Here is a 27672-nt window from a genome sequence, read left to right as displayed (position 1 = left end):
GCTGGAGTGGGTGGAAGTCAGAATTAAGCAGTATTTTGCTACAGGCAGTTGGCTGTCCTTTGCTCTAAGTCAACAGTGACAGAGTTAGTGACGTGTGAGAGCAGATGACAGGACCCAACACAAACTTTCTTCTGGTGATTAGAACCCTGTGCCAAACAGGATTCTCCTACGGTAACTGCTCAGAGGTGCCAAGTTCTGAGCTACGGTTGTCAGATCACCATGCGCTCTGGTTAGTGTTCGTGTCTCAGTCTTCTTTGTGTTTATGACCTTGGAGTCTGAGGGACACTGATGAAATACAGGGTGTGCCCAGATGAGTGTTTTCGTGTTTCTCTGTGTCCTGTTGAGCCCGAGGCTTCTTGTGCTCCAGGTGAGTATTTTACCACTGAGGGAAACCCTCAGCCCTCAGCCTGAGTTTTCTGGTGTTCTTCCACATCATTTACACTAGGTTATAAAGACACACAGAGGTCAAATGTCCTCGTCACAGGTATCAGGCCCCCACATGTCTGAGCCTGGTTATCACTCATCATTTGGTCCCTTGATTAACGTTGTGCTTTCCGGCTGCTCTGCTCTTTTCCCTCTCCCTGTCTTCCTTTTTTGAGGTGTGGGGGGTCAAACTCGGGACCTTGCACTTCCAAGGCAGGTGTGGTGCCACGGAGCTCAATGGTGTGTCTTTTGTTTTACTTTTGAAATTACTTTTACTTTGCGTTTCTCATATAAGAGAAACCATGGGATGCTTAGCCTGTTGTATCTGACTTCTTTCACTCAGTATCACATTGTCAAAGTGTATTCATTTTTCCAGAAATGGTTCAAATGTATCCTTCTTTATGCCTGAATAAAACTCCTTCGTGTAGGGCTGGGGATTTAGCTTTGTGATTCTGCTGCCTGCCTCCCAAGAGAGCAAGGTCCCGACTTTGATGCCCAGTACCAAAACCAAAACCGAACAAAACAAAACACAAAACTCCTTTGTGTATATGTCTCATATTTTAAAACCATTATTCATGTGCTGTTGGCAATATAGGCCACATCTATTTTTATCTATTTTTGTGTTATATACAATATGTATGTATGATTTCCAATCAATCCTAGGTAGGCTTGGACCTACACACTTTTCTCCAGGTCTTAAACACAGATAGGTATATGTCAGTTTTCTGCACGATAATTTTGTTACTTGTGGTGACACAGAACTGACCTTGATGTCTGTGGCTTTCCCCACATCGTGAGAGAGTACAGCTAGGAGGGTAGGTTGACAGGCCATGACAAATAACCAGAGGCCACAGTGCTGGGACAGGAGCACTTTGGGCCCAGCCTGGAGACACTTAGAAAGGTCAGCTCCAATTGCTCTTTTGGCAAAGGTAGAGTCACTTAATGCTCAAAGAACCAGGGTAAACATCTCTAAGACGTTTGCTCCCTGGAGCAGGAGGTGCTCCAGGTGCTTCCTACCCCTCAGGCTGGAGTAACCGCGTGTCCTCATCCATGAGCATTTGGAGCTCATGGGATGGACCAGGGCTGGGCTCCAAGAGCCAGTGGATTATAAAGCAGCAGAAACCTCACTTGAGCAGAGCGTTTCAGGAATCTACACCATGAAGGGGGCAGTACTTGTGCTGGCCTTGCTGGTGACCGTGGAGCTGCACGTCCAGCCAGGTGAGAGTGGCAGAGGGAGCAGGTGACTTTCCTGAGCCTTACTCCCACTTTATCTCACATGAACCTCCCCGGTGTTCTCCAAGCAGGCTTTAGATTTAGGTGGCATCTGGGAGATCGTGGCCCAGGAGTCCTACAGAAAAGCTCTGGAGCCTTCAGCCTTTGAATGAATGGAAAGATTTGGTGGCGGAGGGGTCGCTAGTTGTACAGAGAGTAGGGAGTGAGTTGGGGTCATGGTGCTCATGTGAAGGCAAGAAACGTGGGAGCTGCTGTGCCTGGGGCTGTGGCTGTGGCCCTTGTGGTGGCCCTTGAACCGCTCCTTTGTGGCAGTAAGTCATGGAGAATGTGGTCTCTGTCTCGGGTGGCAGCAGTCATGAGCGTGGGGAGTGCTCTGTGGGACATCGATCAGCAGGCAGTAGACACAGTGGTGGGGAAACATGGACCTCAGCCCCTCTCTTCCCGGAGACTTAATGGGATGCTTTCTTGCCTGTGTTTTCAGCGGAAGCTTGTGTCATATTTTATGAAATCTTCAGTAAACTGGCCCTTGGATTTGAGAAACCATTGTATTACGCCCTTGACAAGGTACACGCTACTGAACCAGAAAAGGCAGCCTTTGAGAAAATCCAGGATTGCTACAATGAAGGAGGAATCAAAGCCAAGACATTGGATTCTATGGCCTTGGTAACTCCCTCTCTAATCCCTTTGTTGCCTTTCATGTGCTGCATATAGTAGTACTTCATGTATAAAAAGTCTACAAAATCATATAAAGTATGACAGCTGAGATTTGCAAACACATAAACCTTTGCTCCCCTCTACAACATGTCGCGTGCATACCCAGCCTGTCGTGCTGCCACACCTGTTCCTGTGACAACAAATAGCACTCAAGTAGAAGAGGTAAAGGACACACAGCTAAACCGGAGAATACGACGAGTGAAACACACACGGTGTTTCCGGTCCTGTGATTATTTTTTCCTCCCTGCGTTAGAGGACGTGGCAGAGCATGAGCAGAATGTTAACCTTTTTCAGAAAGGAGTCTTCAGTCCCGCTCCTGCACAGGCAGGCGCCCGTGAGCTGTGTTTTCGAGCCTGGAGCCTTCTGCCTCACGTGCAGCTTCCCTTCTGCCGGTGTCCACTTTGATGGCTGCTCCAGCAGCTGAGATAGAACCCTACTTGGCCCTGCATTGTCTCCGTGCTCCCAGCCAAACATTTCACTCTCTGGATTTTATCCCTGAGGTGTCCAAGGAAGCCCCTGGCTCTATTTAGCTGCTTACCAGATCTGCCCTGTGCATGTCTTCAGTTTAAAAACACGGGCTTGCTTTTGTGTTGTACAGATTTTCAATAGCCTCTGTCCTGTCCCAGTTCCCAAAGTGCTATTATTGTCAATGTGGGAAAATGTCCAACTTCCAACCCAGGAGCAGGATTTCTTGTACTCGGATAAGCACACAGGACACATGCGATTGCTCATTACACGTACGTGTACATTTCACACATACAGTGCACTTGGAGGATGCTTTCAGGCATAGGAGACTGCACAAAAACCCACGCTCAGACACCAGCCCCTCCCACAACCTTGGCCCCTATTATGCCCTTCTCATCTCCCCTGTCTTGCTGGTTCGGTTGTTCAGACTCTTGACAGCCCTATGCGGGCGGCCAGCAGACCATCTTCCTCCTGGCATCACCTGCCTTCCTCCTGAGGACCGGTGGGCCAGAGCTGCTCGTGGAAGTAGTTGAATGATGGAGCCATCTTTGTGGATGAGCAGTGGGGTGGTTCTGGGAGAATTGGAGAGCCCTGCCAAAGGTCCAGAGCCTGCCTGCGGCCAACTCTGTCCTTGTCTTACTTTCTTCCAGCTCTCAATCACCTTCAGCAAAGAATGCTTATCACAGAACCTGAAAACTGCAGGAACGAATCTTGCAAAAATTCGGGAATATCTTACTTCATTGATAGAAACGATTTGAAGAGTTGAACCTTTGCCGCTGGTGCCTAATCCTAGCACCATCCTGCCCTGTTGTTCTCACCTAAAGCTGGAATCCAGTCACCTGTCCCCTCCTGTTCATTCTTTTTAAGGCTGACTTTAATAAAGGTACCTGCATCACCACTGTGTGTGTCCCATGTGCTGTGTGCAGACTGCCTGAGGCCTGGCCAGAGATCTTGGAAGGTGGTGGAAACGTGTGATGTCACTCAGAGCATGGGGACTGCGGTCCACTGCAGCAAGGCCAAAGCTTGCCCTCCCTCCTCCTACTTGATACATGATGTTTTATCTTTCTGAGTCTGTGAAATGAGGATTATATGTGGAATCCATAGCATATATGTAACTTCATGCTTAACCCGCTTGGGCAGATAGAAAGCAAGACATGAGTCAATGTACAAGTGCTGAACTTGGCCAGAACTAGGAAATCCACTTTTCTGCTTCGGTTTACCCTAATCCACGCCACATAATTATGGCCTAAACTTTCTCCCTTTTAGGTCTTTTTTTGTTTGTTTTTTTGAGACAGGGTCTCATTATGTAGTAGAGACTTACATGCAATTCACTAGGTAGCCCAGGCTGGTCTCGACCTCACAGGGATCCTCCAGCCTCAGCTCCCAAGCACTGGGATTACAGTTGTGTGCTAGCACGCCCAGCTGTTCCCTTTTAGGTCTTACACAACAAGGGGATTCAGGGCCCTGGAGCCTCAGAACACCTCCCAAGGTTCCACACTATTGTCATGCATGTGGATCATTTCTCAGGCTGTTCCCCTTTTCAATCTCTTCTGGGCCTGGTTCCTGCCTCCTCTTTCATGCCTCTATCACTGAGAGCTGCCCAGTAACATCTGCTGGGCATACCCACAGGGTTTTATCCAGGACAGACATCTCTAACTAAGATCCTCATTATAACAAGCCACTAGGAGTGACCCAGGAGCAGCTATTTTTCTCTATATGGAACGTTTTCTACTGGTAGCAAGGAGTCTTAATCAGTTTTCCATTACTATCACAAAATACCCGGAGCTAGCTATTTATAAAGAAGAGGTTTAAACCAGGTGTGGTGGCACACACCTGCAATACCAGCACTCAGGATGCTGAGGCAGGAGGATTGCTGTGAGTTTGAGACCAGCATGGGCTACACAGTGAGTTCCAGGTCAGACTCTCAGTTTCAACGATATAGTGAGACCCTGTATCAAAAAACAAACAAACAAACAAACAAAAAAAGAGGTTTACTTAGCCTACAATATTGAAGGTTAAGAGTCCAAGATTAGGCAGCCCTGTTTTCCCTCTGGGAAAGACTCCTTGGGCTACATTGCTACATAGTGGATAAATAGAAAGGAATCAGTCAGCTACAGATCAAACATTTGCAGTAGAATTGCTTTGTAGCAACACTCTCAAAAGAACAGTCTCATTCAATGACACCAGCATTAATCCCTCCCCATGGCAGTGTTCCCCACGGCCCAGTCATCCCCCATTTTCTGCAACTCTTACAAGTTTTCACCACGTTGCACATCACCACACTGGAGATTAAGTTTGTTGCACATGAATGCTTGAGGGTCACCCTCATCACCATACAATGCAATCCAGGAGATGGATTCCTCTCTTCCTCCATTCTACAGATTTAAAGGCTCCAGGGCTTCTATTTCCTAGATGCGGCACACAGTGTTAGAGCAGTTCCCTAGGAGGCACAGCCTCTGAGTTCAAAAGTGGGTTCCCTGTGATTCCAGGCTCTTGCTGTCTTCTGTAGAACTCCTTGGGAACAAGAAAGTAAGTAAAACATATAGTTCCACAGGACAAAACTAACAAGTTATCAGCAGATGACTAAAACAGCACAGATTTGGAGAATAAAAAGTAAAAGAAACGTGATAACTCCAGATAGAGAGGAACACATGTAATAGGTAGGACAGAACCCCGAAGAGGTTTGGGCCTCAGAGGCGATGGCCAATGGAGTGCGCAAGAGGAAAGCTACCAAGGTGAAGAGGCTGTTAACTGGAAGTTGCTACGTGGAACTACAGACATCTGTAACTTCATTTCCTGCTCCTGGTATTCACAGACTACCTGCATCTGGGCATTCCTCCCTGAGGAAGCTGGGCAGGTAGTATGACATAACTACTAAGAGCAGGGACCCTGAAACCACACTTCACAGATTGAAAAATTTCATATTCAAAAGATCTAATAATTACAATGGCACCACTATAAGGGAGAACATAAGAGAGCTGTGTCTTTACAAATTTGCAGGAAAACCATTTCCAACAGAATTACATCTTCTATATTATATATTTACTAGGTGCAAGCTATGATTTAAATATGTAAAACTAAAAAACCACTTCACTTTTCTTGTACCTTTTCTCAGGAAGCTACAAGAGAACAGGCCAAGAAAGAGAAAGACAACTGAATTTCCAACATGACAATGAAAGTAAATCTGAGAACAACTACTGTATTGATTTTCAGCAACCATAAATCCAGAAGGGAGCATAAGAATACAAGATTCCTGGAGATAAGTCTCTGGGAAGAGGGAAAACCCAAACCCAAACCCAAACCAAACCAAACCAAACAACAACAGCAAAAGAAAAAGAGGATGGAGAGAAACACAACCTGTTATACTCCATTTGTTGAAATTTAAATTAATACAGCCACTGCAGAAAACTATACGGGTGGCTCCTTAAAACAAAACAAACCTGAGCTGGGGATATAGCTCAGTGGTGCAACACTTGCCTGGCAAGCATGTGCTTCTGAGTTCGATTCCCAGTACAACAAACAAGCAAACAAACCACCTGAAAATGTATGTGGTGGCGCATGCCTGTAAGCATTCTGAAAGGCCGAGTTAGGAGGATTGCAAGTTTGAGCACAGCCAGGACAATTTAGGAACTTGTCTTAAAATATAAAGTAAAAAAGGGAATGTAGCTCAACGCAAAAGCCCTGGGTTCAATCCTCAATACTTCAAAAACAAAAAAAACAAAGCTAAAATTAAACCCATTGTGTGATCTAGCAATCCCACTGCTGGGTATATATCCAAAGGAAATGAATTCAGCGCACAAAAAAAGATACTTGTATGCCCATGTTTTTTATTCCGGCACTCTTTCCTATAGTACACCACGTGCCAGCAGCACTCTACAGCGTCCTCAGGAGGGTTTGCTTAAGGTCAAGTCTGGAGCAGCATCCCGCCAGGCCCGTTGTTTAAGAGAACTACATTACCCACCAGGTTCTGGGCTGAGCGGCGCAGCGCTGAACCAATGAAAGCCTAGCACTATGGGCGGGACTTCCGGTACACCGCCGGTGGCGGGCATCCTGGTGACCCTTAGGTCTGTGCACAGATGGGAATCTGAAGTGTTGCTCCAGCCCAAGGTAAAGTGAACCGGAAGGCGTGAAGAGGCCTTGTCCGCCACACACAGAGATGGGTTTGTGTCTCCGGAGGGTGCCACAGGCGGTACTTCGCACAGGACAGGCTGGCGTGCGCTTTTGTCTTGGTCTCTTGCCTCTTCAGGGTCCGCCCCGCCACTGCTCTGAAAATGGCCGCCGCTCTGATGGACTCTGCCTAGGTCGGTGCTGCATCCCCTAGACCCGCACCTATCCAGGCCCCGCCTCCAAATCCTGAAGCCCAGAGTGCAGGGCTACTGTCTAGGTTATTTCAACCTGACCGCTTTATTCAGGAGAAAGGAGTGTCGCTCGTTGAGGTCACCGTTTGTAAAAGTCGAGCATGGCGAGGAGTAGAAGAGTTCTTTACAGAGGGACCAGCCTGTGCAAAGGCTTGGAGGTGCAGTTGAGGAGCAACAGAAACGTTGTGAGCAGATGAGTTAAATATGGAATGGCAGCTGCCAACATGCCATTGTGAGGGCGCTGAAAGAAATGGAGGGAATGAACAAAGACTAGATCTGAGTAAGGATTTTAAGATTCCTGGAGGTTGCTCAAAGGAGAACAGACTGGGACATGAGAAGAGAGGGCAGATCTTGAGGCTGCTGCAACAAACCAGGAGACTGTGCTGAAGCAGGGCTGTGACAGTAAATGTGGGAGAAGTACAATTAATTACGGGTCGATTTTTAAGAATAGAAAACTAGCATTCACTCAGCCTGTATAACTCCCATGTCATTTTAATTTATGAATATATAAAATAGCTTCTTACTGCAACAATAAGAGATCAACATTCCTCTGAAAGTGTACACATAGATGGGCAATTAATTGAAATGTGTGCATTTAACAAGTTTTGGGGACACAGTATTTGGGTTACACTTTAATATAAAACAAAGCAGTGTACTGATAACACTAAAAAGCATGCATAATGCAGTCTCATTAATTCTTTATAACACATCTATAATTGCAAAAATTATCACATCGCTTGCACTATTAATAGAAGCCTTCGTTCTTTGGATTGTAATTGCTCATACTTATATCTTGTATACTAAATTACTGATACCAACGCTAGCCTTGTGGTGGTTGGTACCATTTTTATACCCACTTTGTAGATGAAGATAACACAGAGAGGTTGAATCTTCATCCAAGGTGACAGCCAGTAAGAGGGAACACTAAGGCCTGAAGGCCAGAAGTTAGTCATGTAAGCAGGATGTGGTGGCACACGCCTGTAATCCCAGCATATAGGAGGCTGAGGCAGGAGGATCGCCATGAGTTCAAGGCCATCCTGGGCTACATAGTGATTTTAGGGCCAGCCTGAACTGCAAAGGGAGACTCTGCCTTAAAAAAAAAAAAAGTTAGTTTTGTGGCAGTCGCCTTGTGGGGGGTGGAATGGGGGTTGGGAGGGCATATGAGCTCTTGTAGTCATACCAGGGATGCTCTCCATTCACAGTGTCGCTCTTTCCACAGGTTTCCATGGCTTCAGGAGTGCTTATGAGCTATACACAGGTGAGAAGAGGGTATCTCAGGCCCTCACCCTGCTTGTATGCCACCCCTATGGTTTGGTGGTTGGTCTGATAGTGGCTGTTTGGATTCTGGGGTGTCCTGGGACTCTGTTTGCCACTCTACTAACCATTAGTGCTTCTGAAATCTCTTCATACATATGATCCTGAATTCAGGCCAGGGATTATATGGAGATGGTCCAGTGTCTGGCTGTTGGTAGAATGTCTTACAGCAGGAAGTTACAGGCACAGGCATCGACATGCACAGTTTAGGATGGAGACTGAAATGGTAGTCAGCTAATATAGATATGTTTTGCCTTATGTGACAAGAAAGCTGAGATGCAGGATTCAGGCCTGGAATAGAATGGCAGGCTGGGGTACTGTGTCTTCATTCTTTGGGTATTGGTAGCCATGGAAGTTTTGAAGTAATGTGTGTGGGAGGTCATCTGAATCAGGTCTTAACACATTTCCTTTGGCTGTACAGTGGAGAATAGACAGGAGCGAGGAAGAAGGCTCTAGGAGAATATCATTTATGTTTGGTCCAGCGTGAGGGGAAATAAGTGTGGCTTCTGGATTTATTTTTAAAGTAGGTCCATTGTATGTTCTGATGTTGAGGCTGAGAGAGAAGGAAAGGAATCTGTAATAACTCCAAAGTTTTGGCCCTTCTGCTGGAAGGCAGTAGATGCCAACTAAATAGAGAAATTAGTTATAGGACAATTTTTGGAAGGATGTGAGAGTTAGGTTTTGGCCGTGTTCAGTCTGAGATGTTCCTGCAACCCCTGGGAGGAGGCCTTGACTAGATAGCTAGACATACAGATCTGGTGTTCAGGAGAGAGATACTGGCTAGAGATACCACCAGTTGTTGTCTGTAGGGTGCTGACTTGGAACTGAAATTCACATTGAAGAGAGGAAGAATTCAGGTCACAGTAGCAATTGTTGGAGGCAAGGAAGGGGAGTGTTAGGTTAAAGGACTGAGTTTTTCTCTTGGGCAACTGAATGGGGTTGGGGTGTTTCATAAAGAAAGGCAAGGGAGAGTGGTAGCTGTTGGTTTAGAGTTTGGTCTGATAGTAGATGAAGAATTCCCAAGGGGCAGGGATGTAGCTCATTGGTGTCGCGGCTTCCTGGCAAGTGCAAGGTCCTGAGTTTGGTACTGGGGGGGAAAAAGAGAGAGAGATTCCATGGAAAATGATGTTTGGGCCAGGGATTTAGCTCAATGGCACAGTGCCTGCCTGGCAAGCTCAAGGTCTTGAGTTCAATCCCTGGTTCCAAAAGAAAAAAGAATTCCCAATTCTAAATGTGGGATGAATGTAGAAACATGGCACTAGTGGAGATCAGATGACAGGCCAGCGCTTGAACATGAACAAGTGAACAGCCTTCTAAAGGTTCCTGTGACTGGGCAAAGTGGGCCACACCTGTGATCCCAGCTACTCAGGAGTATTACAAGTTTGAGGCCAGACTGAGCAACTTAGTGAAACTGTCTCCAACTCAAATTGTAAAAGGGGATTTGTGAAGCTCAGTGGTGTAGTACTTGTCTAGTATAAGAAAAGGTAGTCAGCTAATACAGCACAAGATTCTAGGTACCAAAAAAAAAAAAAAAAAAATGGCTCATCAGCTTTTGGGGTGATCTTTCATGGGGCGTAGAGGGCTTCACTAAGGCTGATTGATAAGTTCAGAGGAAAAAGGATGGTTTGTGAAGTTCAGGAGACCAGTGAAGCTGAGCATTTGAATTGGGCTTTGGTGGAAGGAGGATGGCTGATAGGGGTGAGTGTACCCCCTGGGTAACGTAGCAGAAGAGGCCTTAAGGTATCTGTCACCTACACGTGGTGTGGATGACTGAGGTTGAAACAAGAAACAGGCAAAGCAGAGAAGTCTTTAAAGCAGGGCTCTAGGCTTACCCTGTCATTGTGGACCTTCAGAGGTCTGAGGCAGGATGATAACACAGTACATATCCCAAGCACACTGATGCCGTCCGTGTGCAGAGGAAGTTAGTGAAGTTAGGGAAATGCTTATGGTATAGATCAGGGGCTTGGCTGGTTGTGGTAGGTGAGAAAAATGAAGGTGGGGTAGTCTGCAGAGTGACATGCTCAGACAGTGCGTGCACATTGATGGCCCCAAGCCCTTAGTGCTGGGAATGTGCTGAGCATGAGTTTACATGTGCAGGGAGCCATTACCAGGGTTTGCTGGCAGGACCAGGAGTGGTGGTGCTCTTTTGCCAGGCCCAGAGCTCAAGTGGCATTTGTCTTACATGTGCTTAAGTGGATGTGGGTGACAGTGATCAGGAGCAGTCTGAGGAAAGAGGGGAAGCAGTTTTGTATCACTGTGAGGTGAGTTAGGGAGCAGGAGGAGAAGAGAATGCATGATTTAGGGGACAATGATAGACTGAAAGTGGAGAGATTGCTCAAGGACACTACTTTTCCTGTCATATCAGGACAGTGTGACCTTTGGGGATGTGGCTGTGGACTTTTCCTGGGAGGAGTGGAAGCTTCTTGATGAAATGCAGAGACTCCTGTACCGAGATGTGATGCTGGAGAACTTTGCCCTTGTGGCCTCATTGGGTAAGTCCCTCACAGTCCTTCCATGTCCGAGTCTGGCTCTCTCCTCTCTTCTCCAGGGCCTATGCTTTACTTCCCACACCCTCCTGTGGGCACTGCTGCCTTCAAGGTTTTCTCGTGTCTGTGCTGTGGCTGCCATGCCCTCCCTGTCTCACTCCCTGCAGCCCTGCCACCTGGAGCCGGAAGCCTTCCAGGGAAGCATATGGAGGGTTGTAGTGCTGCAGTGAGCCCAGTGGATCCCCCTAGGTGTGTCCTCACCCTGGCACAGTCACTGTCCAGTATCCTTGTACCTCTCTGCCCCCAGCTCTGCTCCCTCTGTCCTGCTAACATTTCCTCTGCCTGGTGATGCCAGGCATCACACACACCAACATAATCATTGCTCACAGGGACCACTAAGTTGTTTCTTTGAGATGCTCCTCCAAGTTTCTTTTGTGCTACTAATGTCCTGTCCTGTGGTGGGGATGGGGTCACTGTGTACTACTGCTGTGCACTTATCTGCCTTGTCTCCACCTTAGGACTTGTGTCTTCCCAAATTCATGTCTTGGTCCAGCTGAAACTGGAGGAAGACACGAAGGGGGCTGATGGAGCACACTTGACTGTAGCCACAGGGGAGCCCTGGAGACAGGCTGTCTCTGGTAGGTGATAAAGGAGCATGGCTCCATGTCAGAGGTGGTTTCTGATTGTACCGGGAACCTTTCCAGTGCCCATTAGTGTTGTCATACCAAAGACAGGGGCCATGATTCCTTTCATTCCTACAGCGCTTTTTGTTTTTGTTTTTTTGGTGTTTTCAGACAAGGTCTTGCTATGTAATTCAGGCTGACCTTCACCTCACTGTGTAGCCCAGGTTGGCCTTAAACTCGCAGCTATCTTTTCCTACCTCAGCCTCCCTAGTGCTGGGATTACAGGCGTGTGCCACTATGCCTGGCCAACCCCATTATATTTTCCCCACTTGTCCTTCCTACCCTGAGCTAACTACACCTCTGTGCTTTTAGATGACACCCATTCTTTGTCTCTGGTTCATCTGTAGTGTTTCCGAGTACTGAGCTACACAGAGTGTGCTGTGAAATGTTCCTCCTCTGAGCTATCCTTGAACAACTACTTAGTCGCAGTTGGTTTTCTTGGGTGTGTACGCACCCTTTTGTTTGATGTTCACATTCTCCAGCAGACAAGCCCCTGCCGAAAGTTGTCTGCTGGGAGATGGGTGAGTGGTGCATCCTCCTTTTTCCTCACTGCGCCCCATCCCTGAGTTCTTGCCCCACAGTGGTCCCCTCAATGTCTCATTTTGGACCCTTTGTCACACTAGCTTCTGCCCTGTTATGCTCCTATGAGTCCTATGTACTTATTGCTAGATTTGTAATATGCATCTTTCTTCATTAATGCATGAGAATATAATTAGAGAGAATAATAAGCTTTGGTCTACAGAATAAAGCTTTTTTCAAACTTTTGAAACATTTTGATGTATTTTTCTTTGATCCATTTTTGTTTGCAGTGCTGAGGCTGGAACACAGGGTCATGTGTCTTACATTTATTTTTAAACATAATAAAAACAAAAATTATACATATTTTTATGGTACCATGTGATATCTCAGTATCTTCTCGAACATTTGTCCTTTCTTTCTTTTTCTTTTTTTTTTTTTTGGTACTGGGAATCAAACTTGGGACCTTGTGCTTTTGAGGCAGGCAGCAACACCTCTGAGCTAAATCCCTGGCCCATCTGTAGTCTTTCTTAGTGTTCAGTAAGCCACACGCTACCACTTCTTGCTGCAATGCGTAATTGCTCCCGTATGTACTGTATTTACCCACTACCCATGCCTTTCTTAGCCTCAGCCTCCTCAGCCTTTGGTAGCTATCACCCTATTCTCAACTCCTTTCTGTCAAGTTTTTTAGCTTCCATATGAGTGAGCGTATGTGGCTGTTTTCTTTCTGTAAGTACTTTCTTTCGCCTAATGTGATAATCTCCATTTCCCTCCATGTTGTCCCATATGACAGTTTATTCTCTTTTGTTGTTCAATTGTATTCCATTGTGCATGTGGACAATTTATTTATTCATTTATAAACTGACCAACATTTAGGTTGTTGAATTTCTTGGCTCTTCTGAATAGTGCTACAATCACTATAGGACCACAGATGTCTCTTCAACATGCTTATTTCTTTCTTTGAATATATATCCAGTAGTAGGACTAATGTATTATATGATAGTTCTAGTCAAAATTTTTTTATCTTTTAGAAATAGGGATCATATCCAAGGCGTTACATATTTGAGGCAAGTGCTCTATTATTATTAGTATTATTATTGATACCAAGGATCAAACTCAGGTCCTTGTGCTTGTGAAGCAGGTGGCAGAACCACTGAGCTACATCCCTGGCCCTCCAATCCTGATTTTTAATTATTTGACAAACCTCCATATTGTGTGATTTTTAATTATTTGACAAACCTCCATATTGTGTTCCATGATAGCTGTACTAATTTCTTTTTTTTTATTGGTACATTTTAGGTATACAGTACAGTTACATTCATCATTGGGATCTTGTACCTTTACATGACAGGTCTTGGTTCTCATTTTTTCCCCATACCCCTGCCCTCCCTTCACCCCCTTGTACTAATTTTACTTTACATTGTTAGCAGCAGCAATGTGTAAGGGTTCCCTTTTCTTCACATACTGGTCATCATTTGCTATCTGTTGCCATTTGATACTAGCTATGCTTAGTGGAGTGAGATGATAACTCATTGTGGTTTTGATTTGCATTTCTTTGATGATTAGAAATATTGATTATTTTTTTCTATATATACATTGACCATTTCTGGTCCTTTTGGAAAAATGTCTATTTACTTCTGTTGCCCATTTTTAATTGGGTTATTTTATTTTTGCTATTGAATTGCTTGAATTCAGTGTACTGGATATTAATGTCATGTCCTATGTATAGTTTGTAAATATTTTCTCTCATTCTGTAAATTTTCTCTTCTGAAAGATACACATTTTTGTTGAGCACCTCCCGTCACAAAATTCTTAACATATTTCAACATTTCTGCTTTCAGGTTCTTGGTTTCGAGTGGAAGATGAGGAGGTACCTTCACTAGGATCGTCACGGTTTAGGGTTCCCAAAGTGGATCTGGCTACTCTGAAAGCCTACCCTTGTGGGATGTGTGGCCCAGTCATGAAAGACATTTTACTACTTGCTGAGCAGCAGGGAATACATCCCAGGCACAAACTACACACATGTGGGTCGTGTGGTAGACAGTTCTGGTTCAGTATAAGCATCCCTCAGGACCAGAAGCAGCACAGTGGAAGGAATCACCTCAGAGGTGATGAGGACAGGGCTGCACATGTGAACATCTGCCAGCTTCGTGTGTCAGGGAATCCTCTCACATGTGAAGATGGTGGGAAGAACTTCCTGTCCAGCTCATACCTTGTGCAGCATCAGACCATTCACACCAAGGGGAATTTTCCCGTACGCACTGAGAGCAATGAGGCTTTTCATGTCAGAGAAGACCATTACAAGTGCAGTGAATTTGAGAAACCCTTAAGCTACACACACAGACTTCTTCAACACCAGAGGATTCACACTGGAGAGAGGCCCCATGTGTGCAGTGAATGTGGTAAATCCTTCAGACAGAAAGGCAGACTTGTTCAGCACCAGAAAGTCCACAGTAGAGAAAGGACTTACCAATGTAGCGAATGTGGGAAATCCTTTCGACAAAGCTATGGCCTCATTCAGCATCAGAGAGTTCACACAGGAGCGAAACCTTATAAGTGTAGTGAATGTGGGAACTTTTTTAGCTACAAAACCACAGTTATTCGGCATCAAAGAATCCATACTGGAGAAAAACCTTATGAATGTAGTGAATGTGGGAAATCCTTTAGACAAAGGTCTGGCCTTATTGGACACCAGACAGTTCACTCTGGAACAAAACCTTATGAGTGTAGTGAATGTGGGAAATTTTTTAGCCGCAAAGTCACACTGATTCGGCATCAGAGAATCCACACGGGAGAAAGACCTTATAAATGCACTGAATGTGGAAAATTCTTTAGCCAAAGCTCTGGCCTTATTTCACACCAGAGAGTTCACACTGGTGAAAAGCCATATGAGTGCACTGAATGTGGGAAATGTTTTAGCCATAGATCAAGCCTCAATTTACATCAGAGAGTTCACACTGGTGAAAGGCCTTATGTTTGCAGTGAATGTGGGAAAGCCTTCAGCCTTAAATCTGCTCTTGTTCGACACCACAGGATTCATAATGAAGAAAGAACTTACAAGTGCAATGAATGTAAAAAATCTTTCACTGACAAGTCTAGCTTGGTTAAACATCAACGAAATCACGTTGAAGAAAAGCCCTAGACCAATGCGTCTCTCTTCTTTGATACCATAAAGTTCACCTTGGAAGAAGGCCTTGGAGTTCAAGGAGCATGTTGCCTGCTTTTGGTCAGTGTAATAGGTAACACCAGAGAAATTCTGAGTGTAGCCTTTGTGAGGTAGTCATTGGCCACAAGTTGAATCCTACATCTGGACGTTTATACTAGAGAGATTTCCTAGGTGCAAGGTATATGGAAAGCTTTCAGGAGCTGGCTGTATGGGCTTTCTAATCTGCCCACAGCCTTTGGCTGAGATATGTTACTGCTGTTACCTAAGGCTAATGCCATTTCACCTCCAGCAGCTGGCAGGTGTGTGTCAGTTTACACTGTGTGCTTAAGGAAGGTAGGCCTCTACTATTTCCCCTTCCATGGAACATGAGTAATATGAGACCACTGGAGTCTACTGTGATTGTTTTCATATACTGGATGCGATTACTAGAGTTGAGGGCAGCAGCCTTCAAGAGATCACCATCTGAATATGCAGAAATATTCTAGTCACTAGCTATAAGAGATGATGGCATATGAATATTCTTGGGACATCCCAACTTGTGAATTTGGTTGCTAGAGCAAGTAATATTTTCTAGAATGCTGAGGCTTCTTGGGCTGTTGACCTGAATCCTTTCTATATAGGCAAGAAGGTAGAAGCAGAGTGGAAAGAGATTATAGTCTAGTCATGTCACTCTTCACTTACAAATAGCTTTTACTGCTCACTAGTATCTGCTTCCACTGAAGCAGCTCTGTCCTTCCCAAAGTGTGAGGACAAAGTTATGGTGGAATTAGTATGTTTGCCAAATCTTGTTTTTCCACAAAAACCAAGCCCCAATTTTTATGTTGAATCTTTTTTTTTTTTTTTTCATTTTTCATACCAGGGATCAAACTCAGGACCTTGCTCTTATGAGGCAGGCATGGTGCCACTGAGCTAAATCCCTAGCTCCATGTTGAATGTCTTTTAAAAAGCTCCACTGAGATGTAATTGATGTGTGAAACACTGCATATTTAAAGTACCAAATATAATGTTTTGTCTAATATATAAGAAATCACCACAATCATTGTAAACATTCAACATTTTTTTTTTTTTTTTTTTTTTTGAGAGAGGGTCTTCACTATGTAGTTGAGACTGCCCTGGAACTCACTAAGTAGCCCAAGCTGGTCTTGAACTCATAGCAATTCTCCTGCCTCAGCCTCCTAAGTGCTGGGATTACAGGAGTGCGCCACCACGCCTGGCTCAAATTGATTAATTAATTTGTTTTGCTTGGTGAGTCCATGGGATTTTTTCCATTTTGTTCATAAATAAATACAGTTTTATTTCTTTGTTTTCCAACTGGTAATTGTGACTTTTATTGACATAAAATTGTTCATATAATCTGTTATCATCTTTTAAAAGACAAAACAAACCACAAATAAGTAGACTCTGGTCTAAAGGTCAGCTTTCCTGTACCTAACTGCTATGGTGTGACTGTCTCCTAAAGTTCATGTTTTGGGGACTTAATCTGCAGTGCAACAGTATTTAGAGGTATGACTTTGAAGAAGTCAGGGTGAGGGATTTAGCTCAGTGGTGCCGCTGCCTGTCTCACGAGCAAGGTCCCAAGTTTGGTCCCCAGTACCAAAAAAAAAAAAAAGTGATGTCAGTCATGAAGGCTGTTCCCTCATCAGTTGTTAAAGCAGGCATGGGTTTATCCTAAGAGTGAGTTTCACCCCCTCTTGTGCACGTATGTGTTCTCTCCCCTCTCCTTTCACGTACTTTCTTGCCCGTTTGCATTCTGTTATGGGATGATATTAGACCCTTCCCAGGTATGGCCCCTTACTGTTGTATTCCCAACCTCCAGAACTCATAAGTTTATTAATCTAAGCTACCCAAGTTTAGGTGTTCTGTTATAGTAGCACAAAATGGACTAATAACAGAAAACTGTTAGTCAAGTGCTGATTTGCTTTATCAAGTACCAGAAAATGTGGAAGCAGCTTTGGAACTAAGCAACTGGGAGAAGGTACAATTTGGAGACACAAGCTAGAAAAAGCCTAGGTTCACTGAATAGAGCATCAAGAACAATCTATTGAGAGCTCAAAAGAAGAGAAAAACTTCAGAATGTCTGGAACTTCTCAGAGACTCCCCCAGTTGTCCTTTTTTTTTCTAGTTTGTAAGGATGACGTATCTTTATTGGGTTAGACATTTCTAACCCAATAAAGGCAGTGAACCCAATAAAAGTCCCATTCCCCAATCTTTTTGTATGTTTGTAATACTTAAAATCTCACTTCCACTCTGAGGAGCATGAATGGCCGAATAGGCCTTCATGATGCTGAGTCTTACAGCCCAGTGAGGCTCCGGGAGCTCGACAGAGGTACGAAAGTCACCCAGGAAGGGACACACCAGGCTAGATGGTAAATAGACCTTTATTAATCTGGCCAGACGGCACTCAGAACCAAGTAGCTGGCTCAGAGGCACCAGCTCAGGGGCTGAGGTCCTTTTTATAGGGGGTAAAAGGGGGTTAACATTCTAAGCTTGCAGGCAGGGGACAAAGGTCTGCTGATTTGAGTTGGTGGGTAGCAGTCACATACTTGGCAGTCACACATTGATGATTAACAGATACCTATTGGATGTTTCAAAGGCCACCAAGACATTCAGTATGAGCAAACAGTTTGACAATTAACTTGGGGTCTCTGTACAGTACAGATTTTATCTCATAGTCTAGAACCACTAACTTACACATTAGTCATGATCTGGACTTCAAACAGTACAAGATCGCCTTAACATTTCTAAGCCAGGGTTTGAACAAAGGTCAGCGCTATGGCTACAGTGGGAGGGGGTTAGAGCACTGTCTCCTAGGCCCTTTGTCATTTAGCATGGGCTTGTAATTCAGGTCTTACATGTTGTACTATCATATTGTAGAAGATAGAATTAACTTTCAAATGACCTAGAATAGCTGTAGTTTTACAATATGTGCCGCTGAAGTGAGCACATAGAATTATCGGGGACCCCTGTAGCAGGTCCTGATCTGATTGGTGCTATGACACAGGTGAGCAGAAAGAGACAAAGTTAAAGTGAAACGGGGAGCCAGGGTGGTCAGTACTGAGCAAGCAGCAAAGATCCTGGCCAACCAAAGCCGCTGATACTTATTGGTGACGTCACAGGTCAGCGAAAAGGGGCTACGTGTGGTTGCTAGGGATACACTGCTGATGCAGGCAAGGCTTGTAAAGGAAGAGACAAAGCATTCTTGTACTAGGAATAGAACAGACAAAATATAGGTTGTTATTAACAAATAACCTTTGTATTTTTTTTTGTGTGTGTGCCAGGATCGAACTCGGGCCCTTTTACCTGCAAGGTAACCTTGTCTTTTCAGTCGAGAAGGTTTTAATTTTGGGAACGGAATTTGGGTGGGAGTCACCGTGACCTCGGCTGCCATGTTAGCTCACATTAAACCCCACAGCTTTACAAGTTATTATTCTGGCCTCTGCCACAGCTGTTGTGGGTAGGGGTGCTGGAATTGATCTGCATGCCATCTGCAATGCTCCTATGAATGACGCAGGCTTCGGTCAGCCTCACTTCTTAAAATAAGCCAATTGCACGGTTAATGCCTTACAACCTGCACTGCTTGCAGCCTGCTTCGGGCATAATCAACACGGTGGTCTACCACATAGAATAGCTATAGTTTTATCTGCGGAGATTTCTTTGCAGCGTCACAGCAAGGTTCCGGATGAGAGAACATTGGTAGAAAACACGTCTTCCTTGGTATCAGCAATGCCTACTCTCGGGCAGGGGATAAAGAGCTATCAGCAGCCTTACGGATGACCCGGAAGTTCTTGTCGCGGCCGCATGACTTTCTGGGAATTGTAGTTTATCCGTCTAGGCGCCATTGTTTTTGCAACGCATATAGAGGGTGGCCCTTGGATCTGACAAGTATCATTCACAAGAGGACACCGCGTGCTTCTGACTGTCGCACGTGTGTCCTTGTAGACCCGCTCTGGGTGGGACAGTATCTCCGGGGGTACGATTCCTTAGAAAGCCGACCTAAATGCGCTGCCGCAGAGACTCCCGGTTAATGTGGTTTTCCAGGGTGGCCACAGTTTGCGGTGTCGGGAACTTTTGTCCCGGATGCGGAGGAGTCTGGGAAAGTTCGCTCCGTTACAGACAAAGCCTTTGGCTCATTCTGCTCTGACTTCTTATCTCGTGACAGCCTTCTCGAAAGGGCCCGGGCCCTGAGCAGTGTAGTCTCCTGCTGTAGAGGCTGCAGCCGTTGTCCGCGCATCAGTGACCAGTGCGTCGGCGCTTGGGTGCCATTGAAGTGAAGCTGACTTCCGGCAGGTGTGGGTCCTAGTAGGGCGGAGGGCGGACTGGTCTGGGAGTATCTCGGTGGCGTCACCGTGGATGGGACTTGGATTTTCCTGGCCTCCCTGTCCTGCTCTGTTAACTGTGGAGTAAGGACCCGCGCTTACCTCTTAGACGTGTTCATTGTGAAAAACGAACTGGGCGGAGTGTTAAGTAGTAAGCGCTCAAAGGGATGCCACCTGCAGTTTTCAGGTTAGAGGGCTGAAGCTTTCCAGGTGTGTAACCTTGATTAAGTACTTTACATATCCCGGGGTTTATCGTTTGCAAAATCGGGAATAATACGAATGACATAGTGGTCAAGGTATAATAGGCTGACATTTCACACTGTTGTTTTATGAGCCAGTCTCTTATATACAAAATAGTTGATTTTTCTGGCAGGTGACACCAGATAAATGGTTACCCCGTGCGGTAAACAGTCTGTTAGGTCACAGGGAGAGATCGGAGCCCCGGAGTGTGGTTACTGGTGTGCTTTTCCGTTGTGGTGCCACAGAGCTGCAAGATAAATTTATTTTTCTCTCCCTGCCCTTCCTCTCTATCTTTTCAAGACACTATTCATCTATGAACCAGGAGTCTGGAAAGAGAACTGTGTTGACTATTGGAAACTGTGAAATAATGTCTCAGGTAAGTCAGTGTCCTCAAATCTTACTGCAACACTATCGTATCTAAGACTCTTTGAATTTTCACTTTGCTTTTCCTGACAGTTCCCACCTAACAAAGTCCATTTAGGGACTGGATCTTTAGTTCCTTTCATTATGGGAACTCTACCCATGCATCTCTTTTCTACCACTTTTATGCTAGAATGCTAGTCTTGAGCCAGAGTTATTTTGTTTTGTTTTGGTACCAGAATTGAACTCTGGGTCCTTGTGCTTGTGAGGCAGATGGTGGAACCACTGAGCAAATTCCCTGGCCAAAGTTCTTTTTTTTTTTAAACAACTCAAAATTTAGGTTTGGAATTTTAGTTTGTTTGAACTGTGTCGTGTGATCTCAATTGATATATATCATCCTGCTAGTGGTTCAAGAGATGTTTTAAGTTTTCCTTTTCACTTAACAATTCACATCCAGATGCTCTAGTTGGATCTAAAATATAAACAATATACATAGAATCTGACCATTGGTTGCCAATTACTGCCAACCTGGCCTGTGCTACCCACCTTACTGCCATAGCCTCCTAGCTAGATTTCCTACTTCTGCCCTTTAACTCTGTGTAGTTTCTTCTCAATGCAGCTGTCACAATAATCCTGTTATATACTGTCATTCTTCAACTTGAAAAATTTCAGTGGCTCTAATTCAGAAGTCAGAATTTTGCAGTGACCTCGGAAGCCCTGTACAACTAAGCTGTTATGTCTCTGATCTCACCTTCTCTGCCTGCTTTTCCCTAAGGGCCCCAGCCATTACCTTCAGGCCTTGGAAATGCTGTAACATCTTCGAATATTCTTCCCCCAGTTATACACAAGATCCCATTGCCTTCTTTGTATCTTTGTGCAATGTCTAAATAAAGTACCTATTTAAAATTGTAGTCACTTTCCGCTGCATATCCTTCCCACTTCTTCAACACTGCTTTGTTTTCTTTTTTTCTTTCTTTCTTTTTTTTTTTGGTACCGGGGATCGAACTCAGGTCCTTGTGCTTGCGAGGCAGGTGCCGGAACCGCTGAGCTAAATCCCCGGTAACACTGCTTTGTTTTCTCTACCAGTTATCACTCACTAGCTATATACTGTATGTTTGGTGTTATGAATATGCTTATTGACTCCTTTTTCTGGGAGCAATAAAATTTTTCTTGACTGTTATACTTTTTACTACCCAGAGAAGTACCTGGCACAAAAACAGTTGGTTAGTAAATATTTATTGAGTGAATAAAATGAATGACATAAATAATGGGGCAGAATCGTGCAATGGAAGTTGACACCTACACAGACAAGGACATGAATAGTAACTGTATGTGTTTTCTTGACACAAACTTAAATAGCACATGGTTTCTCAGAGAGAAAGAATGAGAGCGAGAGCAAAACAGAAGACAGGGAAATAGGAAGTAGGGAGAAGTTCACATAATTCCCCAAATTATTCTGTTGTTTCAAAACTGTTTTAATATACTTGCAAATTTCTTTCATTTATACTCCCAGCTTCTCTTAGTTCATTGAAAAGAAATGTTTGTGTTATAATCTGTTTCTTTTTTGTAAGAGAGTCTTTTTGTCTATGACTTGTACTTTAACATTTTGCCCATTCTCTTGAGATTATAGTACACTGTTATTCTCTAATTATTTTATTATGAAATTTATTTCATAGAAGTGTGCTTTTAATTTTCTTTATTAATATGTATCTACATATTTAACAGTAAAATTTTAAAAATCATCAAACTTTAAAAAATATGTTAAAAAGCTTTATTTAACAAGGAAAAGCTAAAGTGAACTAATGCCAAAATCATTCATTGAACATCAATGAAAATCATGTTCAGACTTGGGTGTACATTGACATACAGGACTTTATGATCCTGCGCAGAACTGTGTAACCGACTTTATACCTTGGCTGGGCTTGAACTTGTAATCTTCCTGTCATAGCCTCCCAGAGTGCTGGGATTGCACATGTGTAGTAACATCATGTCCAGTACAGTAAATGCTAATTTAAAAATTTTGTATAATTATATTCTTTTTGACAAAATTCTTTTTTTTATGCATTAAGCTTATTGGTACATTGACAAAATTCTTATGAGGTAAAGATATTTGTCGCGTTCCTTTTGTATAATAATATCAAGCACATAATTATTCAGTTATGAAGTAACAAATCAGATTTCCAGTGTCACAACTTTTGAATCCTTTTCAGTTTCTTCCACAACCAGGATAATTTTATCCTTGTGTAGTGTAAGAAAAGGCCTAGGCTGTGGTTGAACCTAAATATTTTTGCTATTTCAGGTGACATTTAGTGATGTGGCTATAAACTTCTCTCATGAAGAGTGGGGATGGCTAGATTCTGCTCAGAGGGATTTATACAAGGATGTGATGGTCCAGAATTACAAGAACCTAGCCTCTCTAGGTAAGGATATCTTCCCCTCCTCTTCAGTAGAAAAAAAAAATCTTTCTTTTGCACTCTGAATTGCTGGAGAGTCTCCTAAGTAAATGGCTGAATTACTGAACCATGTTCCCTAAAGCTTATCATCTCATTTCAGTGAACGTCCATCAGCCCTTTCTTTGATCCTTTTCATGATGGCTTCATCCTTGAGGACCACAGTTTAAACAAGTTCTATGTTCTTCCTGTAAGCAGGTCTTTCTGTAACCAAGCCATATGTGATCTCTTTATTGGAAAATGGAAAAGAACCCTGGATGGTGGAGAAAAAACTATCAAAAGGTATGTTTCTGGGTGAGTCTCAGGCAAAGAAGGTGCTTGATGGGAGTGTGGAGTTATTTTAAGGATACTGTCTGCAGAGATCCCATTTGTAAATGAAACTGAGGGATCCTTAGTTTACATTTCCAAATTATTATTGCACCATCCTAGATTATTTTGTGTCTCTTACTCATGTCATTTGCTCAAAGGTGAAGGGTTATGCCATTGTACCAATTCAAATTGTTTTATTGAAACCAAATAAAGAAAGTTTTTGGGCCGGGGATTTAGCTCAGTGGTTCCAGTGCCTGCTTTGCAAGTGCAAGGACCAGAGTTCGATCCCTGGTACCAGGAAAAAAAAAAAAGAAAATTTTCTTTTATCCATTTAAGGAAATGGACATACTGGTGATTTTAAGCTAAGAAAAATCATCAGTGAAGTGAAAAATCACTATTTTCTTAAATCTGAGTTTCAGAGATCATATTAAGTGTTAGAGGAAATAAGGCATGTATTAAAATATATTTCTAGGAATGATATTTTCCAGTGTCCAGTAAATCATCATTTCACACAGATACTACATAAATCCAGAAAGCCTAAATCTTTATAATCCATAAAGTATGTTATTTTGTTGTCATTGTAATTGTTCAATGTAGTAGTATAAATTCTGTATTTTAAACATATTAATCAGGCAGCAAATTACGATTAATTGAAAGAGAAGGCTGTGATCATATAAAATGTGGTCTTTCACACAAGTATAGGCACAAAATAATGTCTTGGAATCCAGACTGCCTTTCACATTTTCTTTTCAGATTTTTTCCCCATATACTGTTTGTGTATATTTTACCCACTTCTCTTCTTCTATTTCTGCTTCTGGGAGCTGTCTGTAGTCTCTGTTCCACCTGGGCATTGTTCAGAAATCAGGGAAATGCATGAGCTGTGAGAGCTTTGCTCGTTTTGGAGATGGGGTCTCCTTGTGTTGCCTCGCCTGGCCTGGAGCTCATGATCCTCCCGCTTCATCTTCTTGAATAGCAGAGATTACAGCTGTGTTCCACCATGCCTGGCAGAGCCATGTTTTCTAGGAGTTTTATTTCGAATCTAATTCTCCTATTTCCACCATAGAAGTTACTCTTCATGAATTATAGAAAAAGCAGTGCTTTGCTTTCTTGCTATATTTCAGATTGGGAATCAAAATGGAAAAACAAGGAATTATTTACAAATGATATTTATGATGAAGATTCATCCAAAACTGTAGTAATAGAAAAAAACTTAAAACAAGGTTGTGAATTTTCAAATTTTAACATGGACTCGCAACATATAGAGAAGGTGGAGGGCAAACGCGGACATCAAATAGAACATTTCAGACCAGTGACCTTCACCTTTAGAGAAAGCCCAACTGGGGAAAGTGTTTACAAATATAATGCATTTAAAAGAATCTTCCATGTAAAGGCTACTCTTTCTGAACCACAGATAATTTCTGCTGAAGAGAAGTCACATAAACATGATATATTGAAGAAAAATATACCCAAAAAGTCAGTTATAAAAAAGGAGAAAAGCAGTGACAGAAATAAAGTTTTGAATTCTAGTGAAAGTGTGGCAACTTTTAGTCAGAGCAAATCTCTTAGCCTTCACGAGACTTATAGTAGAGAAAGGATCTATACGTGCAGTGAATGTGGAAAAGGCTTTGGCAAACAATCAATCCTTAATCGCCACTGGAGAATTCATACAGGAGAGAAGCCCTATGAATGTCGTGAGTGTGGGAAGGCTTTTAGCCATGGTTCATCCCTTACTCGGCATCAGATAAGCCACAGTGGAGAGAAACCTTACAAATGTACTGAGTGTGGGAAGGCCTTCAGTCATGTCTCTTCACTTACTAATCATCAGAGCACTCACACTGGAGAGAAACCGTACGAATGTATGAACTGCAGGAAGTCTTTCAGTCGTGTTTCGCATCTCATTGAACACCTGAGAATTCATACTCAAGAAAAACTTTATGAGTGTCAAATGTGTGCGAAGGCCTTCATTCATAGGTCATCTCTTATTCACCATCAGAAAATTCATACGGGAGAGAAACCTTACGAATGTAGTGAGTGTGGGAAAGGTTTTTGCTGTAGTTCACACCTTACTAGACATCAAAGAATCCACACTATAGAGAAACAATATGAATGTGACAGATGCCTGAAAGTCTTTAGTAGTCTCTCATTTCTTACTCAGCATCAGAGTATTCATACTGAAGAAAAACCCTTCGAATGTCAGAAATGCAGGAAATCCTTCAGCCAGCCTGAATCACTGAATATGCATTTGAGAAATCACATTAGGTTGAAACCTTATGAATGCAGCATATGTGGGAAAGCCTTCAGCCATAGGTCATCCTTGCTTCAACATCACAGAATTCATACTGGAGAGAAACCTTACGAATGTATTAAGTGTGGGAAGACCTTCAGTTGTAGTTCAAACCTTACAGTACATCAGAGAATTCATACTGGAGAAAAGCCATATAAATGTAATGAATGTGGGAAAGCTTTTAGCAAAGGCTCAAATCTTACTGCCCATCAAAGAACGCATATTGGAGAGAAACTCAGTGCAATGAACATGGAAAAATGTTTAGGCCAAATAAGTCACTATACATGTCAGAAGTCATATGAGAGTGAAACTGTATGAAACAGTATTTGTTCTAATGAGCTTTAGCCACAGATCCTCTAATTCAACATTAGACAATTTTTACTGAAGAAAAGTATGGGAATACCTTTAGTAATGGTACAACCTTATTGTCTATCAGAGTTCACCCTCTAAGAAACTATATAATGACAGTGAATGTGGGAAAGCCTTTGTCAGTTGATACTTAAATGACATAAGTAAATCTACGCTAGAAAAAAAAACTACATATAACAAATATGAGAAAGACCATAGGCAATATGAATTTCTTAACAACTTGTGCAGTAGACAAGTTCTAGGAACATAGAAAGTTAAGAATGTGTGAGAAGTCCTCCAGTTGAAGTACATCTCTCACATTGGAGAGAAATCTGACATAAGCAGATTGTTCACTGAAGGTTATCTTGCTAGACATTAGAGTTCTAGAACAACATAAAGGATGCTGGAATGATGCGTAGATCTTTGCAGTGGTACTATTTGTAAACAAAATTCTACAAGGAGCAGACAAATATTTTTACAGCAGTACCTTGCAATTTGAGTCCTAACAGAAATTATTTTTAGCTAATGGTCATGTGAAGATATTTAGTAATCCAGTGGATACAATACATGTTATAATGTTGAAAATGAAAGCTGCAAAAGAATGTTATTAAATTTTTGGTTTCCAATAAAATCATTCTGTATATAAGAAGCTTTCACAGTGACTATTTCTTGCAAGAAATTTCACTACTTCTTAAATAACTAATTTTAGCCATAATTTTAAACTTTAGTGGGAGATGGCAACCTAGAGAAAAATGGCCTGTTCTCTGTAGTAAGAATATTATTTTGGTGAGGATAATTTCTGGTCCACTTTGAGTTAGCTTGATTCACTACTTGAAGAAAATTTGTTGAGCATCACTTATATGTATTACGCAGTTCTGTGGATTAGGATATAATAATGCAGTTGCTTACTGAACTTTAGTGATATTTCAGAATCAACAGGAAAGCTTGTTAAATGTTGATTGCTAAGCTCCAACTCCAGAGTTTCTGTTTCACTTGGTTAGAGGTGAAGCCAAGCATTTGCATTTTTCACAAATTCTCAGGTGACACTAAAGCTGTTTGTCCAGAAAGCACGTTTGATGACTATTATAAATATTGACAGATTTGTCCTTTTTTCATGGATGATAGCTGACAAAGGATAATAGCAAATAAACTAGAAACAACTTTTTCAAGTATTGTGAGATGATCAAGAGATTCAAGCAGACTGACCTGTTGGTGTGTTTGTTAATCGGAATCCTAAAGGATGAGCACTAAACAAGTAATGAGTATCGAGTAATTATGCATCGGTGTACACTTGCGCCCACACGTGCTTTGGGTATTCTATGTAAAACAGTCAAGTTCTGTTATACTCACTGTAGCTGGACCTGTGTCTCAGTATCTAGCTTCAAGTCCTGTGGCTTTGAAGTTTCACTGCTGGCAGAAGCATTGGTAATGGCAACAGTCATTTCTTCATCCCTGGGTCATAGTTAGGCAGGTTTATCTTGAAATCTATAATTCCGAAGTTGCTGTTATTACTTTTCCAGCTGGTTCACCAATTTTAGCATTAACTTCCTGCAGTGTATGTCTTCCTGAAATGCCTAAGGGAGTGTTACAGAAGGAACTGACAAATGGCACTCACAGAGAGGTGCAGAATGGAACTAAAATAATAAGAGTTTATTTGTTGCCAGTTGTGGTGGTGCACGCCTGTAATCCTGGCACTCGAGATGCAGAGGGAGGAGGATCACTGTGAATTCAAGACCAGCCTGGGCTACACAGTGAATTCTAGGTCAGTCTCAACTACATATTGAGACCCTGTCTCAAAAAAACAAACAAAAATTTATTTGTCAACAAAGGGTCAGTCGCACATAAAATCAGTACCTGTATCAACGACCCACTGTGTTACAACCCCTCCTTTTATGACAGCCTGGACTTCATTTGGGCGGTTACATTTCATTCTCTTAGTTCATATTGCTGATGTACAAATCGTGCTCACCAGACAGTTCAGGGAGTTTATCTTTAAGATTTGCCTAG

The 27672-nt window shown here is 43.0% G+C and overlaps 2 protein-coding genes across 2 annotated transcripts in view; both read left to right on the top strand.

The window, feature by feature from the left end:
- The window catches only part of LOC117286902 (major allergen I polypeptide chain 2-like), a 15634-nt gene extending 12106 nt beyond the window's left edge, over positions 1-3528 (top strand). The window contains exon 3 of the mRNA XM_033765979.1: positions 3486-3528. Within this exon, the coding sequence (XP_033621870.1) occupies positions 3486-3528 (43 nt within the window). The remainder of the gene's footprint in view (positions 1-3485) is intronic.
- A 3361-nt stretch (positions 3529-6889) lies between these two features.
- Znf181 (zinc finger protein 181) lies at positions 6890-26280 on the top strand. Its single transcript, XM_033765736.1, is given in 6 exon segments — positions 6890-7136; positions 8413-8451; positions 10873-10999; positions 11512-11631; positions 14034-15342; positions 24627-26280. Coding segments are annotated over 5 exon segments (2598 nt in total). The 5' UTR covers positions 6890-7136; positions 8413-8418; the 3' UTR covers positions 25636-26280.
- Positions 26281-27672: the final 1392 nt, after the last annotated feature.

Source organism: Fukomys damarensis, unplaced genomic scaffold (genome assembly GCF_012274545.1).
Source record: "Fukomys damarensis isolate Sample0158 unplaced genomic scaffold, DMR_v1.0_HiC HiC_scaffold_19, whole genome shotgun sequence".
Taxonomy (NCBI): Eukaryota; Metazoa; Chordata; class Mammalia; order Rodentia; family Bathyergidae; genus Fukomys; species Fukomys damarensis.
Note: the sequence above shows the minus strand (reverse complement) of the source record. Positions and strands in the feature narration are given on the sequence as shown.